The sequence below is a fragment of the Camelus bactrianus genome, chromosome 10 (genome assembly GCF_048773025.1).
Source record: "Camelus bactrianus isolate YW-2024 breed Bactrian camel chromosome 10, ASM4877302v1, whole genome shotgun sequence".
In the NCBI taxonomy this organism is placed as follows: domain Eukaryota; kingdom Metazoa; phylum Chordata; class Mammalia; order Artiodactyla; family Camelidae; genus Camelus; species Camelus bactrianus.
The window spans coordinates 7,477,980-7,496,321 of NC_133548.1; the positions used below are offsets into that span (position 1 = coordinate 7,477,980).

General features: G+C 54.1%; 1 protein-coding gene across 2 annotated transcripts; it reads right to left on the minus strand.

The window, feature by feature from the left end:
- Positions 1-8,931: 8,931 nt before the first annotated feature.
- Positions 8,932-18,056, minus strand: RPS6KA4 (ribosomal protein S6 kinase A4). 2 transcript variants are annotated; one of them, XM_010957081.3, is made up of 17 exons: positions 17,898-18,056; positions 17,724-17,795; positions 16,856-17,074; positions 16,649-16,764; positions 16,020-16,127; positions 15,717-15,797; positions 15,535-15,638; positions 15,290-15,440; positions 13,131-13,295; positions 12,366-12,494; positions 12,052-12,185; positions 11,878-11,971; positions 11,216-11,389; positions 10,941-11,135; positions 10,492-10,651; positions 10,139-10,302; positions 8,932-9,875 (listed from the first exon to the last, which is right to left on the minus strand). In XM_010957081.3, the coding sequence occupies exons 1-17, from the start codon at positions 17,950-17,952 to the stop codon at positions 9,678-9,680; spliced, it is 2,319 nt and encodes a 772-aa protein (XP_010955383.1). In that variant the 5' UTR covers positions 17,953-18,056; the 3' UTR covers positions 8,932-9,677. The 2 variants fall into 2 exon arrangements, with proteins under 2 accessions (XP_010955383.1, XP_010955385.1); XM_010957083.3 differs by lacking the exon at positions 17,724-17,795 and having other exon boundaries at positions 17,898-18,055.
- Between the last annotated feature and the right edge of the window lie 286 nt (positions 18,057-18,342).

Genomic DNA, 18,342 nt, shown 5'->3' on the forward strand with positions numbered 1-18,342 from the left:
TGCGTCCCCTGCCTCTGCTGACCCGCCCTCCGGGAAAGCAGCCTCCCACTCCCGGCCATCAGGGCTGCCCTCCGCCACTTCCGTGTTCAAGGTTGCTGAGAGTCAGGTCAGGCTGGGGTGGGGGCAGAAGGGCAAGGCTCCGTGCCCTTGCTATAGCCATGCTGTCCTTTGCCACCCAGGCCTGGAGGGGACACTGCCTGGACCCAGAGGCTCACCACATCTCACAGAAACAGCTCCACAGGTCTCTAGCCCCATGCCCTCCCCTCCTCATCCCACTCTCCTCTCCCTGGGCACTTCTGCACCAAACACCCTCATTCTCCCCTTCCAGTCCTAAGAGATGAAACCACCACGGGTGTCCACTCCTACAAAGAGGACCAGGCCAACACAAGACCCCAGGCCTGCAAATGGCAGGCTCTGCCTCCCAGTATACACACCTGAGGGACACCCTTCTACACGACCATCAAACTCCTTTTTATGAATGAGAAGAGGTGGGAAGTGACTCATTGTTTGTGCTCAAAAGCCATTGCTATCAGTTAAGAATTGCACCTGGCTACAAGTAACAGAGAACCAAAATAAAAGCGGCTAGAATAAGATAGAGGTTAAATTTTTCTCTCATGTAGAAAGAAGTCTAGAAGCAGCCAGTCCAGCAGCTCTATAGCCATCAATGACCCAGGCTCCTCTATATTGCTGTCTGCCATCATTCACATGAGGCTCCCTACCCTGGAAGTCACCTCATGATCCCAAAGTAGTTACTGTAGCTCCTGACATCACATCCACATTCCAGGCAGCAGGGAGTAGAAAGGGACAAGAGCAAAAGGGCATGCCTCCCAACTAAGTCATCCTCCTTTGAAGAGCATTCCGAGAAACCTCACCCAATAACTTTTGCTTACATCTTATTGGCCTCTTTCTGAGAAGCTAGGAAATGTATTATAAAGACCCTATTGACAGACCCAACACTATAAGCTTTCTGTTGCTAAGGAAGACAGGAGTGTGGATTTTGGATAAGCAAATAGCAGCCTTGGACATGCTTTCTGGAGAGCTAAATGAAAGTAAAGCAATAGAGCTTCAAACTAATTTCTCACCTGGTTTCCTTGGGAGGGGCAGGGCACAAGACGAGAATAATACCAGCCCATCAGCAGTGATTCTGTCATCACAAAGAGGCAGTGTCAAGTGTTCCAGCCCAGCCTGAGATGGGACACTGTTTTGTGGTGCTCACCTTAACAATTCCTTTATCACACTCCACTGCTTAAGTAGGTATTTAAAACAGCAGCTAACTTACTAATGCTCAGCTGCTGGTCTACTAGGACCTCAGGGTCTTTGTTTCCTGAGTTGTCACAGAATTTGTTCTTCCTCATCCATCTTTTGTCTGTGTCGTTGGCTTTTCTCGAAACGATTCACTCTGGAACACTCTTTCTAGTCTTTCCGGACCACAGTCATCACATTGTGGTACCAAGTTGCTGATGGGAATGGAAAGCTGAGCTAAGATGAGGGACACCACCAGGTCACGTGATGGCTGCATGATTTATTTTTAAAAGGGCCGCTGACATGTTGGCCTTTGTGAGCAGGCACATCCGCCTCCAATAAAGCCAGAACAGACATTGAAGGTAATTCTGGCTCTGCAAGTCAAGGCATGAACCAGACCCGAGGGGCAAAGAAAGCTAAAACTTACAGCAGCGGGGAGCAAATAACCAACCACTCATCTGTTACAGAGGAATGTCTTAAAGTTAAGAGATAACTTTGTGAGACAGCTTCACATAGTGATTAAGAGCTCAGGAGTCAGGAGGAGAAAGACCCAGGTTCCAGGGCCGGCACCCCTGGATGTGATCGTGTGACCTTGGACAGTTTACCTCTCTGAGCCTCATTTTCCTCATCCATGAAATGGAACAATAACGAATAAAAATAATGTAGAACCTCTTCATGAAATGAAATCATCTGTGCGTAGCATTTGGCCCAGTGCCTGGCTCCTCAAGGGCAAATGCCCAAAAGACATCAGCAGTTACTATTATTTGTCTAAGAGCAATAGTGATAATTAAGGTACTGACTTGTTCTGTGCGGCATGGGAGGTGTGAGCACAGGGCCTGGCATGTAAGACTTGATAACAGGGTTCAACATCACTATTATCCTTGCTGGTGATGAAGGGGCTATCCAGAAAGGGTTTCCTCTTTCCACGGGCAACGACAGACACCACCCCTGGATCTGGTTCTCTCCAACAAGAACCTTCCAGTGTGAGCCTCCACGGGCAGAGGAGAAGCAGAGCATAAAATCCCCCTTAGCGAAGGGCTCGGAGCTGCAGAGTACGCTTGGCGTCTGCGACTCCCTCCCCACCGACCGGCAGGCCCATCTGGGTTCACGGGCTCACAGGCAGCTTCCCTCCTCTGACTGCCTTCCATGTCCAGCATTCTCTCAGGAGCTTGCCTTGTGGCAGGTTTTCGGGGACATCTGTTGACCAGCAGGCCCTGTTGGCCCCCCCGCTGGGCAGGAAAGTAACACAGAGAGGATCTGGGGATGAGGACGGAGGGGGCATGCAGACCCCCCTAGTCCACAGAATACCCTCCTTCCAGTAGAGCCGTGATGGCCTGAATTTCTGGCAGAGGATGCCTGTTTCTGAGCACTCCTGCCGTAAAATTGGATCTGTGTCCCCACGGAAAATTCCACATTACAGAACGCATGGCCCAATGAGGTGGAAAACTCAAGCTGGGAGCATTAGGAGACTTGGCTTTGCCATTCTACAGCCCCATGACTGTGGCTGTCTCCCTTCCCTTCCGTGTGCCTGGGTCTCCCCATCAGGAAAGTTCAGGAACCTGATGAGATCCATGGCTCTAAACGCTGAACATGCATCAGGGAAGCTTGTTACAAAAGCAGATTCCAAGACCCCTACCCCAGAAATTCAGATTCAATGGGATACAGAGGACCCAGGAACCCACCCCAGCCTCCTCCCAGGGGACAGGGATATCTCTGACTGCCACTCAGCTGGCAGTTTCATGCGTCCCAAAGTCTCACTGTGAGCATGACTGTCTCCTGGGAGAGTCAGAGGGAGTGGAGGGTCCCAGAGGGAAGCAGATGGGAGGCAGGGGGTCCCAGAGGCCCCAACCTGATGGCAGCTGCCTACACACTACCCACACCAAACCTGCACAGCCTGGCTGGATACCACTTACCCACCTTCCTGGCACCAGCAGGGCAGCTGATGGGAGATGCACCTTATGGAAATTGGCCTCCTTGCCTTTCCTGCTGAAAAGTCCTTACCTTTGAGGTTTTCAGAAATCTGAAAGGAACAGCCATCTGGACTGCAAGTGCCCTTTAAGCAAGGAAGCAAAAGATGCCTTTCAAGAAGATCACACTCTTTCAAGCAATACCACACTCACAGGCAGGTGCATACTGTCCTGCGGGAGCCATCCTGGGTGGGCCAGCTTGGATGCCAGCAACCTCCATGCCTCCGCTGCAGGGACCCTTCTGTCCTCTGCCACCTCCCGAACCTCTACTCTGCTCCAATCACTAGCATTTAGTGACACTTGGGAGGCGTTCCATGTGCTTTGCATGTTTCACCCCATCTAATCCACAATAACCCCATAAGGTAGCCAGTATCATTGTCCCCATTTCACAGATAAGGTTCCTGAGACACAGAGAGGTTCAGTAATTGGTCCAAGGTGATCCAGCTAAGAATTGGTGGGACCAGGCTTTGCACTCAGGCAGTGAGGCTCCCAGAGGCTGAGCTCACACATTCTCACACACACACATGTTCACTCACATGCACACGCACGTGTGTACTCACACACATGGGTGTGTGTTCTCAACCACCACCCGCTCCCAGCCGGGCAGTTTGTTCTCAGTCAGTCAGGAAAGCTGAGAGACAGACTCACACTCACACTGAATGGTGAGAGCAGCAGGGAAGGAATGCCTGCTGGTCTGCACAACATGGAGGGATGGGAACACTGTCAGCTCCAGCAGAAGCTGGAAGGAGGACCCTGCAGGTGGACAGGCAGGGGATATAGATACTGGAGGGTGGGAGGAGCGTCCCCACTATCTTGCCAGGATATGGGTTCCTGTCACGGGCATGCCTGAGCCAATCCTGATTTTCCCTTGGTTCTCTTAATTTTTTTTCAGTTAAGCTGTCATTTGTGGAGTATTTAGTGTGCCCAGTGCCTTGCCTGAGGCCCTGCTGGACATGCTGTGGCTCTCCAAGCTGGGTGCTGCTCTAACCTGCTCCACTCAAGAGGTGGTGGAGACCCAGCCCTAGTGACTGGACAATTGCATGGCTCAGCTCCAGGGCTCCCAGCTCTGCCCCACCTACCCTCAGTGCACAGCAACTCCCTGGGACTCCATGGGGTCATTGCCACCTCCTCCACACAGACGCCCCCTGGCTCATCCCTGCATAGACAGGAGAGAGTGAGCGGCTTCCCACCATTCCGCTCAGCGGCCTCACACCCTCTACAGTCAAGGCCCAGCCGGAATTCAAGTAGGGGAGAGAAGGGCCCCCTGGAGACCTCCAGGAGCTCTGCCAAGAAAAACGCTGGTGGGCAGGCAGGCAAGGACACACTCGGCTGCTGAGACAAGTCGTTTCATTTTCAAGGAGATAGCCGTCTTGGATGGTGCCCATGCTGCTGCAAGTCATATAAAATGATAGGATCTTTCTGAAGGGCAGTTTGATCATATATATGGAAAAGCTTTAAAATGTGCATACTCGGGCACATCCTTTAGCCCATTAATTCCACTTCTAGGAAATGTATCCTAAGGAAATATTTGGACAGGTGAGCAAAGATGTAGGCACAAGGATGTTCATTGCAGCACTCTTTAAAACAGGAAGGAATTGAAGACAGCCAAGCAGGGCAGAGGGTATAGCTCAGCAGTAGAGTGCATGTTTAGCATGCAAGTGGCCCGGATGTGATCCCCAGTACCTTCATTTAAAAAAAAGAAAGGCCACGTAGTCAAAAATAGAGAAGTGTAAATAAATCACAATATATCCATATAACAGAATATCATGTGACTACCAAAAAAAAAGTTTCATGTAATTACTGACATAGATATTCACAATCTATTTCTGAGTTTAAGACAGGCTATAAACTCTCACAGCTTATTTTACTACCTTGTCCAAGAAAAATCTCTATTAATAAAGAAAAATCAGGAAGTGAATGCATCAAAATGTTAACTAACACAGATTATCTATGGAGAGTAATGCCACCAATGAGTTTTCATTTTTCCCTTCTGTATTTTCTGATTTTTTTTTCTAAAGCTAACATTAAATGAAGGTGAATTTTTTTCAATCATGTGTACATATTATTATTATATTGTACATGAAAATATTCCTGAAGTCTTCATACAAGAACTGGTCACTTTGGCACCTGGTGACAAAAGGTTGGTGGCTAAGGGCCAGGACATGTGAATGAAAATTATTTTCACTGTGTAATCTATTGTAACCTTTGAATTTTGCATTATATGATTTTATATCTTTTTACAAATACAAATTAAATTTTTGAAACAAAAAGGATTTAAGGGGCATCTTTAACATTTCACAAACCTCATTTTTGTGCAGCAGTGAATGTGGAAGGAGACTACTGATATCAGAGTTGAATATGCAGGTCCCTAGAGGGGTCAAGAAGATAAATGAGGGACAGAGCTGGTGTGAGTAATAGGGAGTGGTGAGGACTGTGGCAAACCAGAAAGCAGGGGCCTTCTCTATGTGGCAACAGGATTCTGCTCCAGCTGGTTAGGCCATGCAGGAAGGGCTGCCAGCCCTTCTAATTTGTCAATCATAGTTAAATATCCAGGCTTTCATATGCATTTTCTCATTTTAAAACATGAGCATCTGCCCCTCCCCCACCAAAAAATGTCTCTATAGACCAGGCATAGGTGCCAGTTTGCAAACCCTACTACATTCTTGTTGAGAGCCTCAGGGACAGTTAGGAGACTTGCCCAGAGTCAAATGGAGTCAAATGGTGGTTTCAAAGGGCACAAACTCAAAGTCAGCACCTCAACTTCAGTTATAGCAGCAGTTAGTTAACAGTGACTTAGAGAGAGGTGAATGTTTACCAGCTGCCAGGCCTTCTCAGGGGCATCAGCATTTTAACAGAGCTGGGAGCCCAAGCCTGCCCTCAGAGGCCATTTAAGAGTGAAATTAAAGGCCCAATGCAGAAAGGTGAGCCCTCCCAGCTCTCCCGGAAGAGGCAGACTCCACATAAGGCTGGGCTGGTCAGAGGCCAAAGTCAAGGTGTAGAAGCAGGCTGCCAGACTGCTGGTCCTGATTACTTGCCTCTGAACTCCCCACCTCCCTGCCCTTGGCCACCCTCTCCCTGCCCACTCTGCTGGTTCACACCTCGTCCAGCCTACAGCCTAAGTCACATCTTTCTCCCCTGTGGGCTCCCTGGCCACATGGGGCAGAGGCAGGATTCAAATCAAAGCTGCTCATTCCTCTGACCTCGGGCCCTTTCCAAGCAACAGGCTCCCTCCTCGGGGTTATTCCCATCCTCTGAATCCGATGAAATGAGACCAGGAAGACCCCTTTCTTAGCATGGTTTTGAGTCATGTGAGATGAAAGGTGAGGAAATTAAAGATGAGAGACTATTTTTTACCCATCAAAGTAGCGAAGGTTTTAAAATGATAACACTCAGTGCTTGTGAGCATGTAATGAAATGGGACATTTCATACCCTGCTTCTGAGATTGCATTCCAGGACAATATTTGTGAGGGATTATTTGAAAATATATTTCAAAGTATATATCAAAGTATGAAGGCAAATTTACAAAACAAGACTTAGATGGCTGGTTGCCTCGGGCTGGAGGGTTGAGGGGAAATGGGGAGTGACTGCCAATGGGTCCAGAGTCTCTCTTGGTGGTGAAAAAAGTGTTCTAAAATTGGATTACTGCACAACTCTGAATATTCTAAAAATCACTGAACTGTACTCTTAAATGTGTGAATAATATGGTATGTGAATTGTATCTCAACTTAAAAATTATATCTCAATAAAGCTATTTTTAAATGCACATTTAAAATAAATGCACAGATTTATGTACAACCTTGTTTGTACCTGCTACATTTATGATAGAAACAAAGTTTTAAAAACTCCAAACGTCCAGAATTAGAGTAAAATTAAAGCCCATCCTCACTGCAGATCTCCTGTGCTTGAGGGAAATTTGGAATCAGAGCACTGGACGGAAGACACTTCTGGCTGAGTGACTTTTAGCAAGGTCCTGACCTTCAGCAAGGTCCTGACCTTCACTGACGCTCATGTTTCTCATCTCTTAGGTGGAGACGATGCTTTCCTCATCAGCTAGTTGTGGAGAGAACCCAGGTAGCACGCTCAGGCCGGTCCCTGAACCCTGGAAGACCTCAGTAAATCTCAGTAAATATTTGGTGGTGAAATGACCATATTATCACATTTGTTCATTCTCCAGTTCATCCTAAAAGCCATATGACCCAGGGAAGCCCAGGGCTGTTAGGTGACTTGCTCAAGTCACATGGCCAGTGAAACAGGAGTCAGAAATGGAAAAGCTCTCCCCTCCCCACCTCCTCCTGGGGACCTTCTCCTGGGCCCTTCCATCCTCCTTCAGCTCCATAGGATGGGACACATCTGGGTGTCCCCACACCCTATACTGTGTTTGAGCCACATCCATAGGGCCCAACTCGCCCACCAGGCCTGCCTGGCTTTGCCCTGACATCTGCATCTCTGGGGCCTGGGCTCCTGTCCCCAGGCCTCCAGGTACCTCCTCCTCTAGGAGGCAAACCTCAGAAAAGAAGGAGAGATCCACTCTGAGATGACCCCACAGGGTGGTTATGGGGAGAGAAGGCCCGGAGGCAGCCCAGCATGGTGTCCAGGCAGGCCTAGGGGTGGAAGATGGGGCGTCTCAGGACATCTGCGCTATAGGGACAAACAGCCCTGAGCTGGCGTGTGCAGAGGTGCTTAGGCCAAACTGCCCGATGGCCACAACCACCCAGCAGGGATGACACAAGGGCAGTCTCACACCGTCCCTGAGAGGGCACTCTGACCACTGTCAGAGCCAAGGGTATGAGCTGCTCCCCAGCTCTCCCTTCCTGACAGACACCAAGCCCTGTCCAACTGACCTCTCTCTAGCGTCCACGCCTTCTCCTGCTCTCCACCCAATGAGCTTGCAGAGGGGAGGCCAAGATCTAGATCTAAGCCAATCAGCACACTGCATCTCTGGCCACAGCAATTGGTTCAGGATAGGCACCTGACCCAAACAGATCTAATCAGGGTTCATCTCCGGATTTCTGAGGAGAATGCTAAAACAAAGACTATCACCAGATTTCAACCTGTAGCCTTCCGGCAGTACCTGGCACCCATCTTGGGGCCAAAAGAAGAGTCCTCCAGACATCAACAACACCAAAAAAGAAAGAAAGAAGAAAGAAAGAAAGAAAGAAAGAAAGAAAGAAAGAAAGAAAGAAAGAAAGAAAGAAAGAAAGAAAGAAAGAAAGAAAGAAAGAAAGAAAGAAAGAAAGAAAGAAAGAAAGAAAGAAAGAAAGAAAGAAAGAAAGGAAGGAAGGAAGAAAGGAAGGAAGAAAGGAAGAAAGGAAGGAAGGAAGAAAGAAAGAAAGAAAGAAAGAAAGAAAAGAATAAAAAGCTGAGACAGGGAAGCTGAGTCCTGATCATGTGTTTGCATCCTGATCAGGTGTTTGCATCCTGATCAGGCCTTGCCTGAAGGCACACCAGGATTGTATAGTTTAAAAAGACTAAAAATCCTGTTGGGCTGAAGCAAGTTTAGATCGGGTTTTCTACTTAACAATCAGGAGAATCCTAAACGATACATGACAGAGCTGTCAGATACACTCAAGACTGGTCCTCCTACTGTTCCTCTCAAATGCCGAGGACAAATGGAACCATCTTTGGTACCAGGCAGGGTCTGCCCTGTCTCTCCTCTCTGAGGCTCCAGGCCCCATTGACCCACACACACCCACACACATACACACGCAGATGCCACACACAGCACTGGGTGGACTTTTATTTTAAAGTCAAAGGCACAGCCTGGATGGGCTGAGGCAGTGACTGTGGATGCCCAGCCCAGACCCCCAAGGCCCCACCCAGCTAAGGGCAGCTGTGCCAAAGGGGAGGGGATGGGTGAGAAGGGGGCCTCCCATTTTAGTGGGTCACCTACTTCCTTCCTTAACCCCAATAGGGGAGAAGCAGGTGACACAAAGTGAGGCAGAAATGCTTCAGGGGGTCCCCCAGGGCCTCTTGCTGACCGGCCCCCCAACACAGGTCTTTGGTGGACGTAATTGCACAGACAGTCCATAAAGTGACAGTTTGAAGGGGTGCCCCCTCCCAAGAGCAGGACCTCAGGGGAGGGCAGGGGAGAGGTCCCAGTTTCTCCCTGTGGCAACTCAGTGCTTAGAAATGGGGGAGGAGCCCTCCCCTGCTGGAGCAGCCCCTGGGGGAGAAGTTCCTTCCACCAGATGAGGCAGTATCTTGGCAGAGGGCCCCCCACACGTCACTCCCCGGCAGGCCCCCTCCCTCCCTGCATTTCTAACTCTATCTGGTAAGACATAAAAAAAAATTCTCTGCTTATAAAAATACTTCTGCTCTGTCTTGGGATGGGGTGGGGAGAAAGAGGGGAAGGGGAGCGAAGGGTAACGATCCCTGGGGGTAGGGCGGAGCCGACGCGAGAGGCCTGGGGGCAGCAAGACGGCCTCCCGGATCACAGTCCCTTGGAGGGGGGGTCACAGTGGCCGGGGCTAGGAGGGAGGCAAGGGTCCGTTGGCTCGTCTGGGGGCTCCCTTGGCGGCAGGGGCCCGGCCGGGGACGCTGGCTGGCGCAGGAGAGACGCGGCGGGAGGTGGCGGCGGTCCGCAACTTCTGTTTCCGCCTCTTGGCCAGCGGCGCGTTTTCCACGCTCTTCAGGAAGAAACCCTCGCGTTTGCCCCGGTTGAACGCCTGGCGGAAAGGAGAGGGGAAGTCCCACCGGCCCGGCCTCGACTTCCAAATCCTAACTTTGGCCCCCATCCCAGACCCTCCCTCCCATCCCGCTAGGTCAGGGCCAACAGGTCTTTGGCTTCCAGCCTCTTCAAAGGTCAGGGCCCCGGCCGACCAGAGGCCAGGACTCAGATGAACTCAACCGTTCTGGACTCTGCGGAGTCACCTCCCAGAGGCCCCGCTTCTCCAGGCTCAGTCCCCCACCCGAAGGCCCCGCCCCTCACCATAAAGGTGGCGTTGAGCCCCGAGCGCACAGCCGGCCCAGAGGACTCCAGCACATCCGGCGTCCGAAGGGGAGGCGAGGAGCGCGCGCTGCCATCCTGCAGCCACGAGCTGCCCCGCAGCCCCTCGAGCTTCAGCCGCTTGGCAGGGTCCACAGTCAGGAGCCCTGGAGGCGAGGCGGGTGAGGAAGTGTTGGGACCGGGCCGAGTGTAGAGGCTGTGGGGAGATCCTAACAGCCCCACGCCTCCCCGACAGGTCCCCCACCAGGATACCTGACCCAGTGGCAATCCCTGTCCCACCATAACCCCATGGCGTCCCCCGCCCCAAACATGGTCTGTGACCTCCGGCTCCGCACCTCGGACCAGCTCCTTGGCTTCCTCAGACACGCCCTGCCAGGCCTCCCCGTCAAGGGAGAAGCGCCCTTCGCGGATCTTGCACATGATCTCTGCCGCCTGGCTCTGCCCGCCCTGGCCTGAGGCCCCCTGGAAGGGGACCTGCCCCGACAGCATCATGTACTGGGTGGGAAGAAGGAAAAGAGAGACTAGTCCAGGTTCCAGGGTCAATGGAGGCCAGGAAACTGACTCAGCCCACCGCAGGACCACTCACCCTCTCCACCAGGGTAACTCCTGAGGCCCATGAGTGATAAACTCTGACTTCCAACCCCTAATACTCGTGTGCCTTGCCCTCAGCACCCCAGCGACCCCGCCTCCGGATTAGGACGACCTCTGACCCCAGCCTCTGACCAAACCGTGCCACCCCCACCAAGAGGATTCCTGACATCTCCCCATGGATCCCGTCCCATACCAGAATGACGCCGAGGCTCCAGAGGTCGCAGGACTCGTCGTAGCCCTGCTGCGCCAGCAGCTCGGGGGCCGCGTACTGTAGCGTGAAGCAGGGCGTCTGCATGGGTCCAGCGGGGCTCTGCGGGCGCAGCCGCGCGAACCCGAAGTCGATGATCTTTACCGGTGCTCCGGGCGTATCATCGGCGTACAATATGTTCTATGGGGGCGGCAGGGCGACCGTCAGAGACTGGCCCTTCGCGCCGAAGCCCTCCCAGTCTGCCGAGGGCCTGCGCCCACCTCGGGCTTTAGGTCGCGGTGAACCACGCCCGCCTCCTCGTGCATGAAGCTCACGGCCGACACGAGGCTGCGCAGGATCTGGCTCGCCTCGGACTCGCTGAAGTGCCGCTTCTTGCGGATGTGCTCCAGCAGCTCCCCACCCTGCAACAGCTCCAGAACCAGGTACGTATGCAGCTGTGGGCGCCGCAGTGGGCTTCGGTCACCACCTGAGTCACTGTCACCACCTATCGACCCGGCGGGGTCCCATCCACCAGCCCGATCCCTGCCCGCCCGCCGTCACCATCAGGCCCCGCCCATGTTCGAGCTCTGACCTGAAGACCACCCTGAGAAACTCTTTAGGCTCCGGTTTAGGTTATACCTGTCTTCCAGGCCCCTGTCCCTTTGGCCACCTTAAAACCCCTCCCCTATAAATCCTACTTCCCCCTCACGCCCTCAAATTCCGTTCCCCTGGCCATCCTCAACTCCGCCTTCCGGTCCTCAGGCCCTACTCCCCTTAAATCCCACCTCCATGGCCTCCGAATCCTCAGGCACCCTGAGGCACCCTCAGGCCCCGCCCACGCGCCCTTAGGCCCCACCTCCTGTCCTCTTCCCCGACCCTCGCCCGCCCTCCATGCGCAGCCTCCAGCGTCCCTGCGTTCCGCCCCAACCCAGCAAGGCGTCACCTGGTCATGATGCACTTCGTGCAGCTTCACCACGTTGGGGTGCGACTGGCACAGCCGCAGGGCAGCCACTTCACGCTGCGTATTTGCCTCAAGCCTGGGGGCAGGGCAAGCAAGGTCAGGACAGCTGACCTCCGGCTCCGCCCTCCCGGAATCCTCTCTGCCGGGCCCGCCCACCTGCGGCTGAGGATCTTGACCGCGAACTCCTGGCCGCTCTGGCGCTGGCGGCAGCGGCGGCACACGGAGAAGCTACCCTGGCCTAGCGCGGGCTCCCGCAGGTCCAGCTCGTACTGCTGGAAGAAAGGCGAGTCCTGGGGGCGAAGGGGCCGCGTCAGAAGTCCTACCGGGGAGCCTTGTGGCCATGCCACGCCCCACTTCGGAGAAGCTCCGGACCTCACCGAAGTCACAGCGGGCGCCTGGTGAAGCCAGGTCTAGAGTCCTGAAGCCCAGGTGCCCCCAAGCCCACTTCTCCCCACCCTGGCCCAACCCACCTGCATCATGGCACTCCTGGCCACTGCTGCCCGGCCAGGCCGGTCTCCAGCGCCAGATGCTTCCAGCACATCTGTCATCACCGCATTGTTCTGGTCAAACAGGATGGATGGCGCAACGAAGGAGTATCCCTGGTGGAAGGCGGGGTTGTTAGGGGTGTATGGGCACTGGGGGCTGGGGTGCAGATGGAGTCACCAAAGGGCCAGACCCAGCAGGAAGGAGGGCGGGGGCAGATAAAAGACCCTGAACTGGAGTGGTTGGGGATGATACTTTTGTATCCTGGTGCACACAGGATATGTGGACATTTTATTCCACCTTGTTCTGTGATCGCTTGGGGCCATGTCTGTCCCCCCACCAGTCTATGACTCTACTTTTCTCATCACAGTGATCCCCCCAAGTGAAGGGTGCCTGTGCCTCCAGTAATGTGGTATGGTATGCCAAGGGACATGCAAAGCCACAGTGTAAACAAGGCATCTCCTCCTAGGTGTCCACTTAAACAAGTAAATAATTGAAAACAGTATTTTTACATAACAATAAAGAAGTATGATGGAGAAGAAGGGAAATTAACATGAAATTTAGAGATAAACTAGGAAGTTCAAAGACATATACTGCCACAGTGCCCTCTATGACTGACAATTCTAGGTACCCTAAGAGTGGAGAGACCTGGGGAAGATGCTGAGTCCTGATCAGAACACAGGGCCTGTGCAGTGCCCACAGGTCAGCATCCTGCCTCCCTCACATCTGTGGATCTGTGAGCTCTCACTCACCTGGAAGATGCGAGAGTCCCCGGGTGGGGGGCTGCCAGGGGGTGAGTAGACAGGCTCTAACCGGGTAAATTCCTCTGCAAAGTTGCCCACATCCAACTCTGAGCGGATCTGGGGTCGAAATGGGGCTGGAATCTTCCTGGCAGCCAGAGCAGCCCAATCCAGACCCTGTTGAAAAGGAATGAGATGGGGGGTCAAAGGGCAGGAAGTGGAAAACCCTGTCCACTCAGGCCACCCTCATTGGGCAGCTCCTTAGTGAGGCAAAGGTCTCTGGCATTTGGGTGGGAAGCTGTTCTTCCTGCCTCTAGGACTTCTGTTTCCCTTCCTCTGATAACAGAATCCCTGTTTCCCTCAGAGAATCACCCCTCCACCACACTCAGTTAATTCTGGGACTTTTAAGAGAATTGATGTGCAAAAAACCCCCAAATCTCTTCTACTGGACTTAAATTTGGGAGGATATGGCCCTGGAACTGCTGGGAAGCTCCTCAGGGTCTAATGATGAGGTGCTTGTGCAGAAAAGCAGAACCAAGAGACAAAGAAATTCCTAATAACATAGATTTCAGCACCTGGATTGAGCTTTGCCTGAAAGCAGGCCACTTTCCATTGGACTTTTCATTTAAGGGAGCTAAAACATGCCTTTTTATGTTTAAACCAATGTGACAGAGCCCATTCATTGCCTGCCCAACATCCATTCTCCCTATCTTCCTTAGAACTATAGCCCCAGCCCCAATTTTATTTCAGGAAGCAATGTACACAACTAAAAAACAGTATTTTACAAACTTCCTTGCAGTTAGCAGTGACCAATTACTTGTAAGCAAGAATTACAAGGTAGGAATCCAGGGAAAGAGCCTCAAGAGGAGGGTAAATGTTGGTTAAGTGCCCTTTTTGCCCTTCCCCTCCTTCATCCTGCCTGAAGAGCAGCCTAGATAGCAAGAGCTCCAGCAGTCACCTTGTACCATGAGGCAATCCTGGGGATGGAGGCTACAGGCTAAGTACAGAGGAACTTTTTTTTCTAATTGAGCTTGGCTTCACAGCAAGGGATATCTTCATCACAGAGACTTAGATTCCTGTCTCAGAAAGCTTTTCTAAGGGTTCTTCCACGCAGTAGTTGCTGGGAAGATTCAAGGAGAAGGCACTCACAGCAAGGGTAACTGATGCCTGGCCCACAGTAAGTGCCTATACATGGATACTTTTGTTACTGTGTCAGAAAGGGGGCATATCTAATACCCACATGTAAACAGAACATAGCAATTAACAGCATGGGCCTTCAAGTCACCCAGACCTGGATTTGAATCTGAGCTCCATCACTTGGCTTAGCGATTTGGGACAAATTACTTAACCTCTCTTAACCTCAGTTTCCTCATCTACAAAGATGAGGATATTCAGGATGGTTCTGGCTTACGTGAAATAATGCAAGCAAAGGGCCAAAACACAGGTGTTCATTGTCATAGGGTCCTGCTAGACAGTGACACTGGCCATGCACAGTGTCCGAGCTAGCGAGGTCTCACGAGGAGATAGAACTCACTCTACACTGCACCCTAACAGGTATGTGCTTTTAGTAAGTGAACAAAACCCATGCAGCCGATTCAGATGCATCCGCTGAAGTACAGGCACAAAGACTGCATGGGGACAAAGACCAAAACCCTGAGTGGATTCTAAGAGTCATAAGTGTGACTTTTAGTACTGATTGGGGTTGACTGGAGACCTGCAGTCTGTTCCCAGCTTTACACATTTACTGTGTGATCTTGGTCAGGTCACCTCACTTCTCTGAACCTATCCAATGAAAGAACCAATGAATCCATTCTCAAGTCCCTGCCAGCCCTGACAGGCAGTGAAACTAGAATTCTTTACCGCAAGAACACATCTTCCAAGTTTCAACAGAGATGAGTGATGGTTGCTCCAGCCAGTCGGGAGGGTTTCCTACACTAGCTGGGCTCATTTGCCCCCTATGCCCGCAGCCAACCTGACGGAGCACGAGGAGAAGGTGGGCATGGAGAACTTCCAGCTGCTCAAGGTGCTGGGCACCTTTATTTACCTGGCTGGTTTTCTAAATCAAGTGAAACTGGCCCATCTCAGACCATCCCTCCAGTGTCCCCCAACCCAGAGCAATAGCCCGGCCCCAGTGTGTGCACAGAGGTATGGGGGCAAGCCAGGAGCCTCACCTGGAAGAAGGGGTGGTTCTTCACTTCCTGTGCCCCTTGGGGTCCTGCACCCAGCCGCTTCTTAGGGTCCTTGCAAAGTAGCCGCTGCAGTAGATCCTGTGCCACTGGCCCGATCCGGGGGGGGAAGGGAGGGGAGCACTTCAGGATCCGTCTGGGAGGATTGGGGGGGGGGCGTCAGGGGCAGCGAGCCCCCCTCCAGCCCTGCCCAGGCCCCTCAGCCACCCTCTGCTTCCAGCCCCGCTCACCGAGACACCTCAGCCTGCGTGTTCCTCTCACCCTCCAGGGTGAAGGGCGAGGCCCCAGTCAGCAGCTCGAAGAGCAGGATGCCAAGGCTCCACCAGTCCACAGCCTGCCAGGCAGAGCCAGGGTGAGGGCCTGCGACCACCCCGGCATCACCTCTGCACACCCCGCTCCACTGCCAACCCACCTTGCCGTGGCCCGACTTGCTGCGGATGATTTCAGGAGCCATGTACTCGATGGTGCCACAGAAGGAGAAGGTCCGCTCTTTCTGGGAGGGTAAGAGGACCCGTTTGGACACCAAGCTGCCCCCAAGGCTCAGAGGAAGACTGGCTGGACTTGTGAGGGTTGGAGCAGTGGTAACTTCCCAAAGGCAGGGCCTGGATCTACTCACCTCTGCAGCCCCAAGCAACACAGAGCCAGGCATTGAAGCAGGAGCCAGGAGGGGAAGGCCTGCTTGGGGTGCAGCAGGCAGAGACTGCCCTTCACTCACCTCCTCAGTCAAGAACTCTTTGCTAAGCCCAAAGTCCGTGAGGACGATATGGCCCTCGGAGTCCAGCAGCACATTCTCCAGCTTCAGATCTCGGTAGATGATGCCCAGCTGGCAGGAGCAAGGGGGAAGTAAGGACTCCTCCCCAACACCCCCCATCCTGCTCCTACAGCTCCCATCCCTGCAGTCAGGGGATGTCCAGTGCAGGGGGGACCTGGGCAGATCTGGGCCATTGGATAGGAGAAGCCATTTAAAATGTAAAAGCAAGGAAGGAGGACTCCATGGAGAGGCCCCAGGGGAGGGGGCCCCAAGTCCCAGGGAGAGGAAACCCATGTAAGGAGCCCCATTTCATGACGCCTTTGGGAGCCAAGGCATGAGGTCTCCATTTGAGGAAGTTTGGTGAACATGGCCCCACCAGACAGCCCCAAGTTCCCTGTGAGAGGAAAGCTCCTTCGAGGAGGCACCAGGGGAGGAGACCCCACCAGGCAGTGCTGAGGCCTGCCTTCCAGGAGACCTCCTTCCCCACGGAGGCCATCATGCCCCAGACAGCCAAGGCTGCTATGTTTGCAGGCCCCTTCTAAGGCCCAGACCCAGGCCCACAGCAGTGGCCAGGTGGCCAGGTCCCCACCCACCTTGTGCAGGTGTTCCAGTGCCAGCACGATCTCACCCCCGTACATGCGCACCTCAGCCTCCTTGAAGTATTGGCGCTGGTAGAGGTGGGTGAACATCTCACCGCCATTCACATAGTCTGGGTGGGGTGGTGGAAGTTGAGAAGCGGCCCCCATGGGTGGCCCCACCTGCCTCCATGGCCCCCAAGTTTGGGAGGTGCCTGCCCTTACCCAGGATGAGGTGCAGCTTGGCATCAGTCTGGAAGGCATAGTGCAGCGTGACCAGGAAGGGCGCCTGGCGCACCAGCTCCAGCACGGAGCGCTCTGTGCGTGTGTGCTCCTGCGTCTTGGCACGCTGCACCAGCGCCGCCTTGCGCAGCACCTTCATGGCATACAGCTTCCCCGCGTCGTGCCCGCCCGCCTTCCGCACCAGGAACACCTTCCCGTAGGCTGTGGGAGCAGCAAGTGGGCGGAGGGTAGGCAGTGAGCGGGAGGGTGGTGCAGATTGGTGAGGGTGGGAGGCGATGCCAACCCAGGAGAGTGTGCAAGTTGGGGGAGACAGATGTGCAAAAAGCTAGCAAAGCCTTCTTAGGAAAAGGTTTGCACACCCCCAGGAGCACAACCAGGGAGGGGATGTGCAAACCAGGCTGGAGGGCACACGACTCCAAGATGCCTGCAGCACAGGGTGGGGGCGGGGCATGTGCAAACCTGTGGAAGATCAGACAGATGCAAGAGGATGCAAAGCCAAGGAAGGGAGGCAGAGGTAGTGCAGACAGGGGAGGGATGGAGTTTGCAAAGGCGGAGAGGGGGCTCTCATATCTCTCAAGGGGAGGAGCTGTGAAATCGCATGGGAGGGCTGCAAGCCTCCAAGAGTGTTGGCAAATCTGGGAGGCCCTTCCAGGAAGGAGCGATGTCAACGTGGAGCAGCCCTGGGAGTGGGCACGCAAACCCAGGCAGGGCAGGGCGAGGCAGGCAAGGCGGGCTGTGCCAGGAGAGGGTGGGGGGCATTGCGGTGGCCTGGCCCAGCCCAGGAGGGTGTGCAGGCCAGAGGCCCAGGGCACCCTGCCTGGGACACCTGCCGGTGGATGAGGGTCCTCACCTCCCGTGCCCAGCACCTTGAGCAGCTGGAAGTTCTCCACGCCCACCTTCTCCTCGTGCCCGGTCAGGTTGGCTGCGGGCACAGGGGGCAAATGAGCCCAGCTAGTGCAGGAACCCTCCCGACTGGCTTGAGCAACCATCACCCGGCCTGCACCCCCGGTCACCCCTGCCCCACCTTCCGTGATCTGCAGCTCCACGGCACAGCCCTCGTCCTCATCCTCGTCCCCCATGGCGGGCGGGTCGCTGGGGCCCGCGCGACTCGGCTCCGGGCGGCGCCGGTTACATGGCGGCTCCGGCCGGGGCGGGCGCTTCCTGGTGCCGCCTCCGGGCCGAGGCGGGCTCCGGCGCCGCCTCCCAGCTCCCCGCCCCGCGCGGCCTGAGTCAGGCGCTGGAACGTGACAGTGCTTGGCGGCGGGTGGGCGGGCGCTGGCCGTCTGTCTCCCGCGGGCGCAGGGGACTGGCGCCAGGGCTATGCGCTCCGGGACCCCAAGTGACCCTCCTGGGGACCTGGGAACACCCCCTGGGAGCCAGGCCCTGGAATCTGTGGATAACCTGGAGCCTCTATTGGGCTGACACTCCCAAGCCAGGTGTCTGCCCCAGGCCAATAAGATGACACCAGC

Bases quoted from the DNA above. Each gene is read 5' to 3' on its own strand.
- RPS6KA4 (XM_010957081.3), bottom strand. From the start codon at position 17,952: ATGGGGGACGAGGATGAGGACGAGGGCTGTGCCGTGGAGCTGCAGATC. The intron at 12,495-13,130 runs GTGAGTGAGAGC...GCCTTCCACCAG, and splicing joins GGGACTCTCGCATCTTCCAG to GGATACTCCTTCGTTGCGCC. The intron at 10,652-10,940 runs GTATGGGACGGG...CTTCCCACCCAG, and splicing joins GGAGCCTCGGCGTCATTCTG to TACATGATGCTGTCGGGGCA.